Here is a 20,944-nt window from a genome sequence, read left to right on the forward strand (position 1 = left end):
GTATTCATTTTTTCACAGATACTAAGAAGGCATGGCCAGATTTATTGATTAAACTATTGTTAATTATGTATTTTTATTTATTAGACTTTACCTGATTTATTATTCAGCATGGCTATATATGTTCATTACATTAATTATTAGATATAATAATTATATTAAGTATTTCAATTTCTGATTTTACTTTCTTTCAGTACTTTACTTGATCTATAGAACCTTACCTAATTGACACCTTTCTTGTCAAATCATCCACACTTAAAAGTTTTCTTTCTAGCCATTCTTGTAGATCATATATTTTCTTTTTAATAACCCATCTCTCTCTCTCTCTGATCTCCTTCTAAGAAATATTAAATCCTTACTCTATTCTAAACTCAAACACACTGGACTCATGGCCCCTTCTAGTTCCACATGCTGTGGCTTTTCCTTCATAATTATCTCATCTCTTACAGGGTTTCTAAATGCCAATGTGGGCATAGGAGTATGAGATAGTAAGGATGACACTAGGTAGGTGTCATGAGAAATCGGAGCCAAGGTGTAAAACTGTCCAACTGGAGATATCATGATTAGTGTTGGTTTCAGCCAAGGAAGTCTTAGGAGGAGTACAGGCCCAGAGTCACACATTTTTCAATCTCTCAAGAGAATATGAAAATCTGTACTTTTATAAGGAATTTGCTAATTTATTAGAACTGTTTGAAGTTTCTTTTTATCCACTGGAAATAAATATTGATTGCTGCACACATTCTACCCAGAAGACATCGATTTATAAACTGTCAGAGTTGTACTACATCAGTCAGATGCTACTCATCTCCTTGTTCTTGTACTCTGCCTTCAAATATACAAAGTTCACCCTCAGCTAAAAACAACCAAACAGACACCACTTGACATTGCATGGCTTGATTCCTGTTTCCACTCCAGTCAGACTGAAAGTTTTAAAACAAAGAGGTCTACCAATTCCTGCTTTTCCATGGCACCCATCTCTTTTTTAATTTCCAGCCACTCTTTCAATTATATTTTAACATGTAGTGAGTGCCTTTGATGGGATGCATTCTATGAATTGCTATGCATACACTGCAGATGAGGGTAGTGAATCCTTCCTTCAAGTGGCTTATTCTACATTACATATAGATGTGAGGCAAGAAGTGAGGAGGTAGAAGCCCAAAGAGATCAGCCAGCTTACTCTCTTAACCACTAAACCACTCTTACAAAATCTTTATGTTAATATTCAGTCATTGAGTAATTAGCATTTTACCAATGCTAGAAAAATGCAATGTTTTATTATGTAAAGGATGGTTGTTCTCTTGAACTTTTAAAGAGTTCTGATTTACTGAAATGCTCTTATTTAAACATGCCAACCAACACAGCAAAGTAACTATAGTGAAAATGATCTTCTTTCCTCTATAATTAGGAAGGCCCTAACTTTCTTCTTAGTTACAGAGTTATAACTGAAGAAAACAAGATATAATGAATATAGATAGGCGCTGTATTTGATTTCAAGAGCTTATCTAAGTGAAAATAACAGAATCTTACAAAGAATAAACCTCTATTCTAGAAACCTTATTTGCTAATTTTTACCTGTTTAGGATATAATTATTGAATAAGTACTCATAGAATAAGTAAAATTTATTTATAACTGTTGGCAAAAATAGCAGTTGAATAGGCTCTACTTGTATCCAGTATGAGAAAACACAAGATTATTAAAGACTTTAGAGAAGTTAAAGATAATTCTCAAAATATATGTCCATCCAGACAAAAGTATGTTAAATATTAGGGTTCTGCTGAATGTTTTATTTCATTAGCATAAAGACAGTATGTTAAAAACTCATATATTCATCCTTATACTTCTGACTGTATAGTGATTTCAGTCTTATGACTTCACATCTTTCAGTGAGCAACATTAAACACTGGTCCACTCTTACTGAAGTATTCACACTTAAACTATAAATCAAGCATTCAATGTACATTTGCCAAATCCAGTGTATTCTCGAACATGATGTGAAATTCATTATGCCTTATTAAAGAAACTCACCTTATTTCTAGGACCAAAGAGGAATTGATTTTCCAACCTTCTACAGAATGCTGGAAGATTGAAGAACCAGCCTTCCGAATGATTTTATCTGAACTATTGACAAGGGATCGACTCAAACACAGCTCACCATCTCTGGAACAGAACACAATAAAAGCTTTGTAAAAATAAGAAACACTTTGTATAATATCATAATACCCGATTTAGATTACTGGTTGACAGCTTACAGATACAACATTTTCTATATGTTAGAAGAAGAAGTATAAGCATGATGAAAGGTATTATTACAAAGATTAGGTGAATATGTCTTTATCAGGCAATCATTTACACTTATTATTTCACTTACTCTTTTATTATTTTTTTTTAATTTTATTTTATTTTTAAACTTTACAAATTGTATTAGTTTTGCCATCCACGCACATATGGACACCTTATCTTTGACAAAGGAGGCAAGAATATACAATGGATTAAAGACAATCTCTTTAACAAGTGGTGCTGGGAAATCTGGTCAACCACTTGTAAAAGAATGAAACTAGAACACTTTCTAACACCATACACAGAAATAAACCCAAAATGGATTAAAGATCTAAACGTAAGACCAGAAACTATAAAACTCCTAGAGGAGAACATAGGCAAAATACTCTTTTTAAATAAAACTGGTTTCGTGTAAAGAAAAGACTTGTTTCGTGTAAAGAAAAGACCTTTGTGGTACTTAAAGGAAAAAATTCTCATCAAAGTTCTGCTCCCCTTTAATCCCTCCCTCCCTGCTGTGTGTAACAATAGAGACAGGATGTTTGGCCAGTTCTCCTCCATCTGCGTAACTGTGACTCCTAAGATAGTAATTTTATTTTCACAGGAGACATGAGACATAACGGAAAGAGCTTTTGTTTTGGAGTAAGGCGCTGGCTATCAAGTGATCTAGGCATGTTTGTGACTCTCTTGCTCCCTAGCGCCTAAATCCTTTCTTTCCAAGCCACCGTGGCTTTCAGTTCAGTTCAGTTGTTCAGTCACTCAGTCGTGTCCGACTCTTTGCGACCCCATGAATCGCAGCACGCCAGGCCTCCCTGTCCATCACCAACTCCCGGAGTTCACTCAAACTCATGTCCATCCAGTCGGTGATGCCATCCAGCCATCTCATCCTCTGTGATGAGGTGGCTTGAGCCTTACCTTGAAAATTGCAAAAATATTAACTAATATGCTTTGACTTTGTGAGTATTAAATGGGACTCTGCACGTGAAAGTGATTTATAAAACAACTGAAGTGCTAATTCTGAAATTACATTGGTCTCAAAAAAAATCTCAACAATGAGGTGCTTTTCTGATAGTTGTTTGGGGTGGGGAGATAAGAGATTGCAATTGGGGGAATACTCATTCAGTAGCCATTATTACTGGTATTTTCAGTTATACCAAAAAATCAACTGTGCTACCCCCACCAATCAGCAGCATAGGGCAAGTATATCATGAGGCATACTAACAGCAGGGGTACTGACTGTAAGTGACAGATACCTATGATGGCATTTAGGCCCTTAGGGCCTTTATAGTTGAAACTGTTCAATGTTCAGTAGACTATTTCTTGGCATTTTATTGATGTAAATCCAGACTCAGAGAATTAAAAAAAAGCCTCCTGTCTATGGCCTAGCCCTTTCAAATCTGTATTTCTTTACATGTCACTTCTTAATTTTTTTTTTTTTTTTTTTTAGAATCTCAAGAACATAGTTAAAAAGCAGCATGGCTATTTGCTCAGTCACAAAGTCTAAATCTGTGTTTATTATGTAGGCAATCCTCCCCTACTATCAATGGAAACACTGCCTGTGCAACAGCTGCTAGATGAATTCTGTAATTGGAGGCTTATAGTTTGGTATTTTGGTTTGCATTCTTTTTGAAACATGTAGTTCCAATTTGAAGCAACTCAAAGCATCAAATGCAACTACTCCCTGTAAAATTTAGAAGTCTATAAAAATTAATATTTTAAACTGTTCTACTGATGAAAACGATACACTCGCATGCCTAGGCATGGCTAATAATAGTCATTTTATAGAGGTCATTTAGGATGTAAGGAAACAGGGTGCAATTACTACTCAGTGGCCCAGAGTCAATTTTTATATTACATGTCTAATCATGATAACTATATATGAATGAAAATGTGGATGTACAGAGTTAACCTTCATACTTTTGGAGATGTACTTTCAAGGGTATGGACACAAACATTTCTAGGGGTTAGTATCTTCCCAATCTTCATCTTGTCAATAATTGGCCTGTCAATTCATCTTTTTCTAAACACAGATTGCTACTGTCAGGTGACTGTATGCTCCTCAGTTTTTGTCTTGTCACAACAAAGATTTGGAGTGACGGACATTAAAGCCTTCTCGGCGTGTCACAGCTCTGGGGTCTTGGACAGACCGTTATAGCTCTCAGGTCGTGAACGGACCATGTTATAGCTCTTAGACAAATCAGTGTTACAGTTCAGTGTTACAGCTCTGTTTTATTTAGAATATAGCAGGAAAATCCATCTTCAAGGCTTGAGGGCACTTAGATCCAAAGACGCGAAGAGAAGAGGGCCCCAACGCGTGCAGGGGCAGGGAAGAGAGAGAGACAGCCCTTTGGCTCCTCTTTTTATATGTTTTTTTTCCTTCCCCCTGGGGCTGCCCTAGGCAAATTTGCTTAGTCAGGAATGCTGTTCTACCTAAGTCCTTACTCCGGTCCTCGGATCTTCCTTTAACCTTCCTCTGTTCTATTTTTGCGGGCTTTTCCCTTCCTTGTCTTTTAGCCACCGCCATTTTGGACTCCTTTTCCCTATTCTAACTACCTAACATTACAATTAAAATAACTATTTTTGCCACCAATAAACTTTTATAGAAGAAGTAAGCTGGCATTTTAAATACCTGTGGAAGATTGCTTTACTGACAGGTAGATAAAGATACATTTTTATAAAGCAGAATGATTGCTACGATATGGTATGCAGCCTTTTCAGAACTGCAAAGATTTAAAGAAGTGCTTTAAAAGTTTAAATCAGTTTTATTAATATATTAACGAAATGCTGCCACATTACTCTGCCCTTTGAATTGTTTTGTTTTCACTAAACTGGTGATCAGCCAAACTTCAGACTTTTATTACTGGAAAGTATTTTGAATGAAAGTATCTACAACTAGTCACACTTCTCCTTGAAGTCAGTGGAACTCATGTGTGAGAAGGCCAGGCTTCCAGCAATCTGAGGCTCTGGAGCAAACTTCTTTGTATAAAGTTAAATGAGTCCCAGGGGGTTCTTCACTTGTGACCTTGGTAGTACTTGGTCTTGGACAAGCCTTTTCCTTCCTGTGAATGCAAGGCATGAAGGATGTTGCCACCCCCTCCTAGCTTCTCATCCCAGATCCAAACAGCTGCACTGAAAACATTTCTTGCATGGGCTATATACAGGAAGGTTCAACATGTACTTCTAAAGGGATAATTACACACCATATAAAAGAAATAAAGCAACATATAAAGTATTCCTGCTTATACGCAGCTAAAAAACCCACTTAGATAGCCATCCATGTAATACCAGGGATAGAAGCTAGTCAGTAGTAATGTTACTACTAGACTTTACAAATATTTTTCTCTTTGAAATATGAGTTGCCAGGCATCACTATAATTTATTCTATTAATTCTGCAGTGCCTAATACGGAGGATTAATTCAGTTTCATGAAATTAGGTACCCAAAAGCCCTGTATTCCACCTCATTGTATACTCTTCTTGATTTGGTTTTGGAATGTGCTCTCTTAGGTTAAACTTCCTATTTAAAATGAAAATGTACATTATTTATGCAAAAAGAACTTGCATCAAACTAAGCCTCAACAGAAATAGCAGGCAGTTTTGTGTTTTCATTACCTAAGTGTAAAACAACTAAAAAACAATGAGATGTGCTACCTTAACTTACAGCATATGGCTTTTAGTAGAATTCCAAATATAACATATGAAGTAACATGCAGATTCTGGTTTCCTGAGTTACCAGCGCGTGTTCTACTCTAGAACAAACTGGAATGAACACTGCTGACAATGCTAAAATACTCTTAAGTATGAATGCTTATCTCCACTGTCAATCCTGTTTCAGAACTAATACTGGAGATAACCTAGTGAGACAACCTAAAGTGCACAGTCAAGTGAAAAAAGAGATCTCTAGATAATAAGAAAAGTAAGTTAAAGTGCCATTTAAAGTCCACCATTAAAAAAGTATGTGGTAAGTTTTAAGGAGTAACAAAGCAAATGTCTATTTGGTATTAAAGTTTGTTACTTTCCCAAATGCATTATTTCATTAAATGAGTACACCCACATGATTTTATCTGTAGGATCTTTAAGTTAGCATATTTCTAATTATATCCAAAGAATACAGTCAGTAAAAGAATATGCCAACTGAGAGGCAAATGCCATTTTCCATCATTAAGTAAAAATATCAGCTAAGAACAGACCCCTTTATATCCCTAAATGAGCTTTGAGGTAAATTTTACTAACTAGCCAACAGATCAGGCAATTAATAGGCTAGCTTTGAAGGAAACAATTCTGAACATCCAATAATTACTCGACCCATTCTTCAATCATTGCTTATGACAAACATAATGCTGGAATTCCTCTGGAGATGTGTGAATGTGGATGCTTGGTGTGGGAAGCTAAGCGGCTGTTTCTTGCTTTTCCCTCTGTGCGGAATGACTGCTCTATCCTGGATATAAGAAGAACCAGGTCACACAGACTCTAGGTGGGACCTCCAGTGTTAAAAGGCAGGCAGGTGGAATAAAGAAAGAAACTACCTGTCTGCTGCCAGATGGAAGCAGGGTCGCTAAATCCGAATCCAGAAGGATGTTTGATCCAAGGACTACGGAAGTGCCCTTCACCGAATCTACGGCCCGCTCACAAGGTACGCAGCGGCGCCCCCAAAGGTCAGACTCCTGTTTACCTCTCGGGCGATGAACTGGCTTGGGTTCAGGCGGCCAAACCGCCACGCTGGGTTACTCATCTCCAAAGAAACCAGCCCCTCCACGTGGCTTGGGTAGAAAGAGAGTCAATGAGAAGAACCGTTGTTTGGGATGAGTCAACCCTGCCACCAGAAGCACTACTCGGGGGAGTTGAAATAATCAGCTGCTATCCCCAGCTTTTCAGGGGCACGTTTCAGCCGAGGGTAAAGCGCTGGGGCGAGGGTGGGCTCGGGGGGACCAGCTGTCCTCCCGGTGCGCCCCCCCAACCCCGAACCCCAGGCAGCGCCAACTCCCAGGTTTCAGCGAGGCGCGGCGCGCGCCGCCCTGCGTGGTTGTGATTGCGGGTTTTAATTAGGGAGGAGGCGCGCGGGGGCCGACTGGAGCAGTAAAAGTTATTATTTTATTTGTAAAGGGGACCTGATTCTTGCAATAGAGGCTGGTTCCTCCACCCGGGCGGGCAGCTCTTTCGGGGAGGGGGCCCCGGAGAACCCCCGTTCCGCGCGCACCCCTCTTCCTGCTGGATGCGCCCACCCCGCGCATCCTCGGAGGGGCGGGCTCGGCCCAGAGAAGGTGCGAGAGAAGCCCCGCGGGGCTGACCCGACCCTCTGGCCCAGGCCGACGCCTGCTCGCCCCCCGCCTTCACTCCCCTCCCCTTCCTCCTCCTCCCGGGCGCCCTGGGCTGCGCACACCGGCTGGCAGAGGCCACAGGAGGCATGTCGCCCAGGAAAGGGGGAGCATCCTAGGACTCGGGGTGAGCCCCGCCTTCCCGCCGGCGGGTTAAGGAGGCCTGGGGAGGGGGCCCCCCGGGGGAGACCCCCAACCCGTTCCTCCCGCTCGCGCCCCGCAGGGTGGCCCGCCGCCGAGGCCCCGACCCTCGGAGTCCTGGCCGAGGACGCGGCCGCTTTGTCTGGGCTCAAGGCGCGTCTGCGGAGCCCACCGAACCCTGAAGATTACCGAGAGCCTCGACCCCCCACCCCCAAGCCCAGCCTCAGCCTCTCCCCCCTTGGGCGCCGGTTCACCACTTCCCCAAAGACCCCTTTGTCCGTCTGCAAAGCCCCAGGTCTACCCGGGAATGCCCACCCATTCACCCCCGCCCCCCCCAGAGTCCTTCTCTGACAATCGAGCCAGGCTGAAGGTTCAAGCCAACCCCTCCCAGTGTGAAGGACCTCACACAGTTCGGGGACCCCCTCCCCGAATAGCCCATTTGGAGATTTATTGAGGCATAACAACCATCCCGCACATGCCTTTTTGGCTTTTTCATTCTCTTCAGTCCCCTTCGACTACTTCTGTGTTAATTTTCTATCAAAGAACAGCGTCTTCTGTACAGATAAGCCGGCGTTTTGTTCACTTAAATTCTCATTACTTAGGGAAGAGCAGGAATATTAAGAAATGGAGCGCATTAAGTTTAGTGTGTGTGTGTGTGCGCGCGCGCGCGTACACACGTTTTAGCCGTCCTGTGCCCCCGCCTCCCCACCCCAACGTGCAAGGGTTCTATCTTCGTCCTCATCTTTAGGGAAAAGAAAAACCAGGCTGGCATCTCTGCCAGTGTGGAGTTTCCGATAGCGACAGCAGACACCTCCGGATGAGGCAGGATTTCCGAAACAGGACTTCGAGCAGAGTTGACAACCAGGGGTCACATTCTCAAAAAAAAAAAAAAAAAAGAACGCTTCCAAGCTCTGTAAGCAACACAAAGTTGCAACCACCTCCTGGGTAAACTTCAAAGTCACAGAGGCTGGGGGGAGGGAGGAAGGAAGTGTGATATTTAGAGAACTGACTAGGGTGAAGGAAGATTCTGAACTCATCTAGACAAACTAAAGAAAAAGCAGAAATCTAGTCTGTGTGAAGTCGAACCCAGTTTCCAAAACTGTAACCATGACGCCCATGCATTTGACCCATGGACAGCAAACAAGGAAGTATCACTGGTTGACCTGGAGTTTCTAATTCAAATGATGATACACAGATCTAACTAGAAGCCAAAACACACACACACACACAATTGTAAAGAAGAGGAGACGCTTTTCCTACTTTCTGGGCTTTAACTTCAGCCTTTCAGGAAGCCAGCTTCTGCTGGTACCTCCCTTTAGAGCTAGCACAGAGAAAGACGGAAGGGCAATAAAGACATCTGGACCGAGTTCTGCCCTGGGACTAAAAAGGGCAAGGGTGCCCGTTCTTTGTTGACACTCTGCGGGGACTTCTTTGGCTTGCGAGCCCCGGCACCAAGGCAACTGTCACTATCACCGCGCAGGGCAAGTTGAACTCCTACTGAGAACCCGCCGTGGAGAAATCACACACCTCAACAACATCCTTTGTTATTTACTTCACCAGACTAAGCGCTCACAGGCGGACCCCACCGCCAACACAACCCCAACCCTCACTCGATCGCTTCAATTCACATCTCATTCACGGCTGGACTTTTTGTCAGATCCTAGAATGAAGCTTTGCATTTACCCGATGAGTTGCGTCTCCTGGTGCTCCTCGGTCCGTGCCATCTCTTTTGTCTTATAAAAGATCAGGAGCAGACTGATCGTGCAGATCGTCCACCTCTTCCTGATGGAGCGCATCTTGGGTGCCCGGGAAACTCCTGGTGGCCCCAGCTCCCTCACCTCCTCTTCATAGAAAGATTCCTTTAGGGGGAGAGGTAGTCGCGGGGCGGGGGGGCAAGATCTGTAAAAGCCGAGGAGACCGTGGAGCCGGGATCTCCCCAGCAGGTCTCGAGGGTCCTCTGCGGCCGACCTCCGGCTGGTACCCGAGCGCTGCGCCGGGCTCTCTCTCTCGCGGTTCCCTCCAGCTCTGCCCGGGTCGGTCCAGCGCCTCCTCCCTGGGGCTTCGGTTCCTTTGCAGGAGAGACACCTTGTGCATTGGAGGTGGCGGCCGCTTCTGCAGCGGGGTTCGGGGGCGTCACTGGCCCTTCCCTTTTTGCTAGCATGGAAATGATGAGCAAAGCCAGCCAATCACGGCGCCGAGGGGGCGGAGGCTGCTGTTGCCTTCGGTCTCCGGCTGCTGCTTGCAGAGTAACGTCGCCGGCATTGCCTGCGCGGTGCGTAGAGAGGAAGCTCGCGAGCTCAGTCGTGTACAGACACAATCGCGCTCACACACACACACACACACACTCTCTCTCTCTCTCTCTCTCACACGCACGCACCAGTGCTCGCACACCGTGGGAAGAGAGAAGCGCCCGAGGAAAAAGTCAGCTCGTCCTCTCGGGACAGCAAAGCTTGAGCTCGATCTGGGAGGCAGGGCGCACCTAGATAGTCTTGTCCGCTTCCGCTTGGAGAGGACCCCGCGGCTGGGGACACAGATCGGAGACGCGATCTGAGAGCTGGGGGTGGCTAGCAAGAGGGGTAGCCGCTTCCAGGCGTCTTTGCTAAATATACACCCTCGCGCGCGCACACAAGCCAAACGCACAGCCTCCAGAGGGGAGTGAATGGGGGGCGGGAGGAGGAGGGGGTTGGAGGACATTTGATATGCTGGGCGCCGCTCGATCCCGAAAGGACAAACACACGCGCGCAAGAGCGGATCTCCCACTCCGGGTGGGTGGTGGATGACCAGCCCAGCTCAGAATCTGGCAAGGAACCAATGATGGCAGAGGTGTCATCGGGGACTTGATGGATATTTAGGAGGGTCGATCGCTGCCATTTGAAAACTCCTCACGCAGAAGTCAAGGAAACTCCAATCCCACTTTAACTTTGCTGCGGAGAGATCAGAGTCTGAGAAAAGCAGAATCTCCTTTTTAAAACGCAAGTGGACTTACGCGCACACACACACACACAGACCCATACATGCATACACATATGCACACACCCAGAAGAAAGAAGGGAGGAGAGAAGAAATGAAGGGAGGGAGGGAGGAAGAAGGGGGAAAAGGAAAAACAGCAAGCTTTTCTCTCAAAGTTAGTAAAGTGTATTTAGCCTAATTTTCACCCTCTCTTTCCCTCTACTGTTTTTTTGTTTGTTTGTTTGACTTACACCTTATTGTGTGGCGGGAGCACTTTTCCTTCCTAGATTCTAGTCTTCAGTTATAGTCCCTCTCCAAGTCTTGGGTCCCCTAGCCTCAGCCACTTAGTTTGCCTTGGTTTGGTTTTTGTGTGGTGTGGGTGTGGTGGAGGTGCCTGGGGGAGTCAGTCCTAAAGTGAGACAGTGTCTGGAAGCCAGAATTTCCCCCATCTATCTGAGCAGGACCCAGACTCTCTGCTTTTAGTCCTTCCCCCAGAGCCTCTCTCAATTCTGTTTCTTGTTCCTTCAGATTGAGCAGTGGCTCCAACTCCACCCTTGGCCCCTAGGCCTTCCACCTCCCTGAACTTAGAAATGGTGAGGTTCACCGCCAGTCCTCTGCTGGAGGGGAGCAATACTGGCAAAAAGTTTCTAGTCTCTTGACAGCGTAAAATAACAAGGATACCAGCCAACACCTTTGCTTAAAAACTTGGGATCCCTGGCGATGTTTGCCATTCTTCAGCTAAGATGTAGAAAGTTAAGAACCACTCAGGTCTCCAGCCTCCTATTCACAGCAGAGTGAAAGGAAGTTGGGTCTAAAAAGCTCAAAGGAGCAAGTAATTATGAACCTTTATTGACACTACAAGTGGCCCACCGGGAGCCTTTCGAGTTTATTGATGTCTCGGGAAATCCCACTTGCATTAATGCAGCTTGATCACAGTTCCTGCTCAACTAGCAGAAACTGCAAGAATAAACAGCTTCTTACTTAAGTGAGAAGGGTACCAGGATGCAGAGGAAGTGGGCAATGCATGGTTAGGATGTTAGCTAAGTTAACTTTTGATGTTTAAGCAGTAAACAAACATATTCTGAATTTCAAATAAAACACTATTTGCTGCTGCTGATGGAGTAATATGTATAATTTAATTAAATTCATCCTTCTTAAGCAATTCCTATTGACCAGAAAATGCCTTCGGTTCAGTTCAGTTCAGTAGCTCAATCGTGTCCGACTCATTGTGACTGGATGAATCACAGCACACCAGGCCTCCCTGTATATCGCCAACACCCAGAGTTTACCCAAACTCGTGTCCATTGAGTTGGTGATGGTATCCAGCCATCTCATCCTCTGTTGTCCCCTCCTCCTCCTGTTGACCCCCATCCCTCCCATCATAAAGGACTTTTCCAATTAGTCAACTCTTTGCATGAGGTGGCCAAAGTATTGGAGTTTCAGTTTCAGCACCAGTCCTTCCAATGAACACCCAGGAATGATCTCCTTTAGGATGGACTGGTTGGATCTCCTTGCAGTCCAAGGGACTCTCAAAACTCTTCTCCAACACCACAGTTCAAAAGCATCCATTCTTTGGCGCTCAGCTTTCTTCACAGTCCAACTCTCACATCCATACATGACCACTGGAAAAACTATAGCCTTGACTAGACGGACCTTTGTTGGTAAAGTAACCTCTCTGCTTTCAAATATGCTATCTAGGTTGGTCATAACTTTCCTTCCAAGGAGTAAGCATCTTTTAATTTCATGGCTGCAATCACAATCTGCAGTGATTTTGGAGTCCCCAAAAAATAAAGTCTGACACTGTTTCCACTGTTTCCGCATCTATTTCCCATGAAGTGATGGGACCAGATGCCATGATCTTCGTTTTCTGAATGTTGAGCTTTAAGCCAACTTTTTCACTCTCCTCTTTCACTTTCATCAAGAGGCTTTTTAGATCCTCTTCACTTTCTGCCATAAGAGTGGTGTCATCTGCATATCTGAGGTTATTGATATTTCTCCTGGCAATCTTGATTCCAGCTTGTACTTCTTCCAGCCCAGCATTTCCCATGATGTACTCTGCATATAAATTAAATAAGCAGGGTGACAATATACAGCCTTGACGTACTCCTTTTCCTATTTGGAACCAGTCTGTTGTTCCATGGCCAGTTCTAACTGTTGCTTCTTGACCTGCATATAAGTTTCTCAAGAGGCAGGTCAGGTGGTCTGGTATTCCCATTTCTTTCAGAATTTTCCACAGTTTATTGTGGTCCACACAGTCAAAGGCTTTTGCATAGTCAATAAAGCAGAAATAGATGTTTTTCTGGAACTCTCTTGCTTTTTTGATGATCCAGAGGATATTGGCAATTTGATCTCTGGTTCCTCTGCCTTTTCCAAAACCAGCTTTAACAGCAGGAAGTTCACAGTTCACGTACTGCTGAAGCCTGGCTTGGAGAATTTTGAGCATTACTTTACTAGCGTGTGAGATGAGTGCAATTGTGTGGTAGTTTGAGCATTCTTTGGCATTGCCTTTCTTTGGGATTGGAATGAAAACTGACCTTTTCCAGTCCTGTGGCCACTGCTGAGTTTTCCAAATATGCTGGCATATTGAGTGCAGCACTTTCACGGCATCATCTTTCAGGATTTGAAATAGCTCAACTGGAGTTCCATCACCTCCATTAGCTTTGTTCATAGAGATGCTTTCTAAGGCCTACTTGACTTCACATTCCAGGATGTCTGGCTCTAGGTGAGTGATCATACCATCGTGATTATCTGGGTTGTGAAGATCTTTTTTGTACAGTTCTTCTGTGTATTCTTGCAACCTCTTCTTAATATCTTCTGCCTCTGATAGGTCCATACCATTTCTGTCCTTTATCGAGCCCATCTTTGCATGAATAGTTCCCTTGGTATCTCTAATTTTCTTGAAGAGATCTCTAGTCTTTTCCATTCTGTTGTTTTCCTCTATTTCCTTGCATTGATCAATGAGGAAGACTTTCTTATCTCTCCTTGCTATTCTTTCAAACTCTGCATTCAGATACTTGTATCTTTCCTTTTCTCCTTTGCTTTTTGCTTCTCTTCTTTTCACAGGTATTTGTATGGCCTCCTCAGACAGCTATTTTGCTTCTTTGCATTTCTTTTCCATGGGGATGGTCTTGATCCCTGTTTCCTGTACAATGTCTCAAACCTCTGTCCATAGTTCATTAGGCACTCTGTCTATCAGATCTAGGCCCTTAAATCTATTTCTCACTTCCACTGTATAATCATAAGGGATTTGATTTAGGTCATACCTGAATGGTCTAGTGGTTTTCCCTACTTTCTTCAACTTAAGTCTGAATTTGGCAATAAGGAGTTCATGATCTGAGCCACAGTCAGCTCCCAGTCTTGTTTTTGCTGACTGTATAGAGCTTCTCCATCTTGGGCTGCAAAGAATATAATCAATCTGATTTCGGTATTGACCATCTGGTGATGTCCATGTGTAGAGCCTTCTCTTATGTTGTTGGAAGAGGGTGTTTGCTATGACCAGTGCATTTTCTTGGCAAAACTGTATTAGTCTTTGCCCTGCTTCATTCTGTATTCCAAGGCCAAATTTGCCTGTTACTCCAGGTGTTTCTTGACTTCCTACTTTTGCATTCCAGTCCCCTATAATGGGTAGGTACCTGGAAATACAGTAGTGAATAAAATTTAGCATCTAAGCAGATAGGAAGACCACTCACTCAGAGGGGACAGATTGAGAAAAAGAAATCAAAATAAGTTGCAATGTGAAAGTGAAAGTTGCATCCAACTCTTTGCAACTCCATGGACTATACGGTCTGTGGAATTCTCCAGACCAGAATACTGGAGTGGGTAATGTTTCCCTTGTCCAGGGGATCTTCCCAACCCAGCGATTAAACCAAGGTCTCCCGCACTACAGGGAGATTCTTTACCAGCTGAGCCACCAGGGAAGCCCAAGAATACTGTAGTGGGTAGCCTTTCCCTTCTCCAGGGGATAATCCTGATCCAGGAATCAAACCAGGGTCTCCTGCATTGCAGGCACATTCCTTACCAGCTGAGCTACCAGGGAAGCCCAAGTTATATTTAGGCACCATGAATTAACAGTAAGGTTTGAAGTATATATCTCATATGTAGGTAGGCTACTGGATGGAAGCACATAAAGCACCTAAGTTTTTAGCAGCAAGGAAGGTAAGATTTCTAGGAAAGGGCACACATAAATGGAGTTTGCACAGCTAAGAGGTAAGTCAGGCAGAGGGTTCAACAAGCACAGGAAAGATATGTGTACACAGGGAGGAATACATTGCTGGAGCTTTGGAATAGATCAGTACTGTTGGAATAAGAAATGTAAAAGGAAAACAGTGGGATATAGTCCTCAGTGTGATCATAGTAATCTAAACCTCCACAATGTCAAACTGTTTTCTCTAATAAGCAAGTTACAATATGAAAATCTTCAAGAGGACAGTAAGTTTATTTCATGAATTAAGCTTCCAGTTTGGTGAAAATGTTCACATGGCCAAACAAGACAAAACAAATCCATCAACAGCAAAACTAAAGCAAACCAAGAACTAGTTATGGGAACACATAAGGCAAATTCAAATGTCCAGGAAAAAAAAAGAACTCTCCAATTGTATATGCTGCTGTTTCTGAATTTGTTAAGCAGAGCACCTTTTACTTAGAGGTGAACACTTCTGAATGATTGATAATGGTTCAATGAAATTCAAGAGAGTCCTTCTTTCCATATTTGAACAATTAAGTGTTGAGAGTATAATTTAACGTCATTTATTTCATCTTATTAGATTTATGAAATATGCATCCACAATCATTTGCCAAGTTTAGAAATACGTAGAGACCGACAGTATGACCAAATTGAGGACAGTCTGATTCTTTTCAATGTGCTATTAGGGACAAGAGCCGTAAATATGTATGTTGGGTAAAAATTCTTATCCACACGAGTGTCTTTTGAACTTATCGCCCTCTATTAGAATACTGGTTTTGATGATCCTGAAAAATTAAAGTTGCTCCTAAATTTCTATTCTATATTTGGACTGTAAGTTCTTCAATAAAGAGAACACATTTGTCTTTATTCAGCACAAATCTGCAATTACACAGTACCCTATGAATAAATAATACAAGTAATGGCAGTTGGTTTCAAAATGCAACTTTATCCTTTAACTTAATGTAAATCATGTTTTAATTACTGGCAGTGCCCTCAACTTCAGCTGGAAAGAAATGAATAGACACATGGAATGTCATAGTGGGGTTTTTTAAAAGCTCATGACATTTTTAATAGGCTATTTTTTAGAGCAGTTTTAGGTTTACAGAGATATTGAGTAGCAAGTTATAGACTGCCCACATATGCGGTTGAGAGGTGGAGATACTGAATATCCTCCAAACTGAGAAGAAACTTTGGAGACCAAAAAACAAAGCAGGCAACTCCAGAAAGTGCAGTTTATTGTGAGTAACTCACATACAGAGGATCCTGCGAATTTTGCCACTGCATTCCGTTCAACAAAAGGGGTACTGAGGGATTCAAAGGGACAAACCCTAAAACACAGAACCTGACTACCCAGCGAGACGCACATAAACAGGGACTGGGACCAGGGGTTTTCCCTCCCCCCGGAGGTCTCATGACTGTTAACCGTCTGCATTAGCAAAAGACATTCTTCCAGTTTTCGGATCTGGTGAAGGCAAGGGTGAAAGCTGACGGGGAACTCATTGGGCTTAGGTGCATTCCTTATGAGTAGGCAGATGTTCAGTCATAAGGAAACGGGGGTGGCTTGGACTGTGGGCCTAACATGGAGCTGACCAATGGAGTCCAGGTGGGTCAGCCACACACACCTTTACCTCCAAACATGCACAGCCTCACTATCAACATCCCACAGCACAGCAGTACATTTGTTAAAGTCAATGAAAGTACACCTTCCCATCATTGTCACCCCATGGTCTGTAGTTGACTCTTGGAATTGTACATTCTGTGGTCTATATGTCTAATTGCTTTGACAAATGTACAATGATATCCACCAATAAAATGATGGGATAATATCTACGATTGTAATGTCATACAGGTAGATTCACTGCTCTAAAAATCCTCTGTGTTCTGGCTATTCATGGCCCCCTCCCCAGGCAACAACTGTTCTTTTTATTGTATCTATAGGTTTGCCTTTCCCAGAAGTCATATAGTTAGAATGATAAAGTATGCAGCCCTTTGCTTCTTTCACTTAATAATATGCTTTAAAGATTCTGCCATATTTTTTCATGACTTGAAAGCTCATATTTTTAACACTGAATATTTCATTATCTGGGCGTCCCCGGTCGTGCTAGTGGTAAAAAACCAACTTGCTAATGCAGGAGATATAGGAGATGAGGGTTCAATCCCTGGGTTGGGAAAGATCCCCTGGAGGAGGGCATGGGAATCCACTCCAGTATTCTTGCCTGGAGAATCCCATGGACAGAGGAGCCTGGTGGGCTACAGTCCATAGGTCACAAAGAGTCAGACACAACTGAAGCAGCTTAGCAGACACACACATTCCATTATCTGCATGTACCACAGTTTATTTATCCAAATGCCTACAAAGAGCATTTGGTTGCTTCCAAGTTTGGGCACTCATAAAGTTACTACAAACATGTACAGGCTTCTGTGTGTGTAGGCATGTTTTAAACATTTGGGTAAATACCAAGGAGTGCTGTTGCTGGTAAGACTGATGGTGGCTCATTGGTAAAGAATCTGCCTGCCAAGCAGGAGATGTAGATTCAGTCCCTAGGTTAGGAAGATGCCCTGGAGAAGGAAATGGCAACCCACTCCAGTATTCTTGCCTGGAAAATTCTATGGACAGAGGAGCCTGGTGGGCTATAGTCCATGGGGTTGCAAAAGAGTTGGACATGACCTCGTGACTAAAGAATAACAACAAGACCATAATTAGATTTGTAAGAAACCTGAAGTGAAAGACTTCCAAGTGGCTGTATTATTATCCATTTCATCAGCAAAGAATTCGACTGTGTTGCCCACATCCTTACCAGCATTTGGCGTTTGGGGTTTTGGCCATTTATTAGGTATGTAGTGGTATCTCACTGTTGTTTTAATTTTCATTTCTCCAGCAACACACAGTATGTTTATTTGCCACCTGTTTATCTCCTGTGATGAGATCTATTCCGATCTTTGGTCCACTTTAAAATTAGGTTGTTCATTTTCTAATTGCTGGGCTTAAGAGTTCCTGTATATTTTAGATAACAGTCCTTCATCACATGTCTTTTGCAATATTTTCTTCCAGTACATTCTCTTGACTTTCACAGAGTAGAAATTTTTAATTTTGACTAAGTCCAGCTTATCGACTATTTCTTACGTTGATCATGTCGTTGATGCTGTATCTAAAAAGTCATTGTCACATCCAAGCTCATGTCGATTTTTTCATGTGTCACTTTCTAGATGTTTTATAGTTTCCCAAATTACACATAGGTCTACTGTCTATTTTAAGTTAAATTTTGTGACAAGCATACAGAAGGTGTACTTGCATGTTGATGTCTAGTGTTTCAGCATTATTTGTTATGAAATGACAATCTGTTCTGAATGTTGCTGCTTTACTCCTTTATCAAAGATCAGTTGAATACACTGGGTGGGTCCTTCATCTGCTCCATTGAGCTGTTTGTCTGTTCTTTTACCAGTGTCACATCGTCTTGATTACTAAAGCTTCGTAGTGAGCCTTGAAGTCTGGTAGCTTCACTTCTCCAACTTTGTTCTTCTTCGATATTGTGTTGGTTATTCTGGGTTTTTTCTTTCCACTGTAAACTTATAACTGGTTTGTCAATATCCTCAAAATACCTTGCTGGGATTTTGATTGGAATTGTGTTGATTCTGTTGAAAGCAGAGAGGAACTGACATCTTGGCAATACTGAGTCTTCCTATCCATAAATATGGATCATTTCTTCCTTTATTTAGTTCCTTCGTGAGTCCTTTCATCAGAATTTAGTAGTTTTCCTCATATACATTTTGTGCATATTTAAATTTATGCTTAAGTGTTTCATCTTTTTGAATGCTAGTATAGATATTTCTTTTTTCCATTTCAAATTCCAAGTGTTCCTTGCTAGTACCTGTGACATTTTAATAGTGAGGATGCTGCTGTAGTAGTCAGGAATCTCCAGAGGAAAAGAAACAATAGAAAGTGTGTATGTACAGAAATAAAAAGATTTATTTTAAGGAATACGTTGCATGATTGTGGAAGCTGGCAGTTTCTAATGTTGCAGAACAAGCTGCCAGGTTGGAGACTAGGAAAGAGGAAAGAACTGATATTGCAGCTCAACTCTCAGGTCATCTGGGGGCAGGTATCCCTCTGGTGGAACCTGGTCTGTTTTCTCCTTAAAGTCTTCAGTTTCCAGGCTAAGGTCCACATTATGGAGGGTAATTTGCTTTACTCATAGTTTATCGATTTAAACGTTGTTGCTATTTAGTGGTTAAGGCATGTCTGACTCTTTGCAGTCGCATGGACTGCAGTGCCAGTGGTGGGCCACAGCCACCAGGTTCCTCTGTCCACGAAAGTTACCAGGCAAGAATACTGGCGGGGGTTACCATTTCTTTCTCAAGGGGATCTTCCTGACTCTTGCATCTTCTTGCATTGGCAGGTGGATTCTTTACCAATGAGCCACCTGGGATGCCCAATTTAAATGTTACTCTCATCTAAAAGATGGGCTTCCCAGGTGGCTCAGTGGTAAAGAATCTGCCTGCCAAACAGGAGACACAAGAGACAAGGGTTCGATACCTGGGTCAGAAGATCCCCTGGAGAAGGAGATGGCAACCCACTGTATTCTTGCCTGGAGAATTCCACGGACAGAGGAGCCTCGTGGGCTACAGCCCACGCGGTTGCAAAGAGTCAGACACAACTAAACATCTAAACAACCACCACCACCACCTCATCTAAAGGACACATCCCAGCAACATCTAGACTGGTGCTGGGATCAAATATCTGGGTGTTGTGGCCTAATCAACTATAAAATTAACCATCACAGATAAGCTACTTGAAGGTCTTATTTATGACCTAGCAATACAGTAAGAATTATTCAAACAAGTCCTTTTACCCATGAATCAATTATCAATAAGAACAAGAAGCATATTAATAAGAAAATTCAGCTGTTCACCAATAGGCAACTCAACCTCTTTGTTTCTGGAAAAAATATCTAGTCTTTAAATTTCATTCTATATTAATTCGTTTTGCCCATGTAAAAATTCATAAAATCTTCACATATTTTTATATGTATATTCACTGTCTGTTACTATTTTCATTCATAGTAACCAAATTTACTAGGCTTACAGCACAAGAGTGGTTTTGACTTTAGGTACCAGATACAAGCATGAATCTAGTATAACTAGAACAACAGGAAAAATTCCATCATTGCCATTCTCAATTTTTCCCCATCATTTAACGCATTATTTAAGTGATGCATGTCACTTACATCATCCTTTGCTTTTAATACTTAATCTCAAAACATGAATGTCCTTAGAAGAGACAATTCTTATGTACTATTAGACAAATATTCTTTAAGTTGTAATATCCATTTTAAATATTCTCTGACATCTTTTAACTTCTGTTTGTCAAACATATCTCAATTGGAAATAAGCACTTCTTTTGCTCACAGTTCACATTTTAATTGTTTATAAACTGTTCTTTTAGACGTAGTTCCTGGTGTTTTATTTCCTACTGCACACACCTCTGGAATGTTAAAATAAACAGACACACACCCCATACATGTTTTGGCAAGTTCCAGATGCCCTACCTTATTACCTAGCAATACATTTTGTGTTCTCAGTTTGCTGTTTTTCTGTGCTTAATGGTGATGGGAGAAGCTATCTACCAGGACAAGAATAACCATAAGGCTCAATATCACTTCAAACTGCTCAGCTATTGAATAGTGGTCACTTGAAAGGCAATTTTGTGTGTCACCACCTAGGGAATTTACTGTTTGGGATTGTGATTTCTTTAATCTTTTTGTACCTTCTAAAAGTCTGTCTTGTATCTGATTCATCCAATTTATCTTTTCTTCTATTATCTATATTTCATAAGATTGCCCAATCTAATCACTCACTTAATATCTTCTTTTATGGAACCCACCTTCTTTTTATATGACTTTCCATTCATCACAATAAAAGCAAAAGAGAAATAGTAATAAAAATTGTTCAAGGCTAAAAAATCATTTGTGTAAGTCTATCTCTTTCCAGATATCTATATTCAAGTAATTGCTTTTATAGTTAAAATAGTATTCAGTGAGTATCTCTGGAAAATATTGTTTTGATGTACACATTATAACACAGAACA

At 42.2% G+C, this 20,944-nt stretch overlaps 1 protein-coding gene across 1 annotated transcript in view; it reads right to left on the bottom strand.

The window, feature by feature from the left end:
- Positions 1–9,860, bottom strand: part of ST8SIA4 (ST8 alpha-N-acetyl-neuraminide alpha-2,8-sialyltransferase 4) — a 103,439-nt gene extending 93,579 nt beyond the window's left edge. Inside the window, exons 1-2 of the mRNA XM_005904635.3 lie at positions 9,411–9,860; positions 2,024–2,155 (exon numbers count right to left, since the gene is read on the bottom strand). Coding sequence (XP_005904697.1) covers positions 2,024–2,155; positions 9,411–9,523 — 245 coding nt within the window. The 5' untranslated portion in view covers positions 9,524–9,860. The remainder of the gene's footprint in view (positions 1–2,023; positions 2,156–9,410) is intronic.
- Between the last annotated feature and the right edge of the window lie 11,084 nt (positions 9,861–20,944).

Source organism: Bos mutus, chromosome 7 (assembly GCF_027580195.1).
Source record: "Bos mutus isolate GX-2022 chromosome 7, NWIPB_WYAK_1.1, whole genome shotgun sequence".
Classification (NCBI taxonomy): domain Eukaryota; kingdom Metazoa; phylum Chordata; class Mammalia; order Artiodactyla; family Bovidae; genus Bos; species Bos mutus.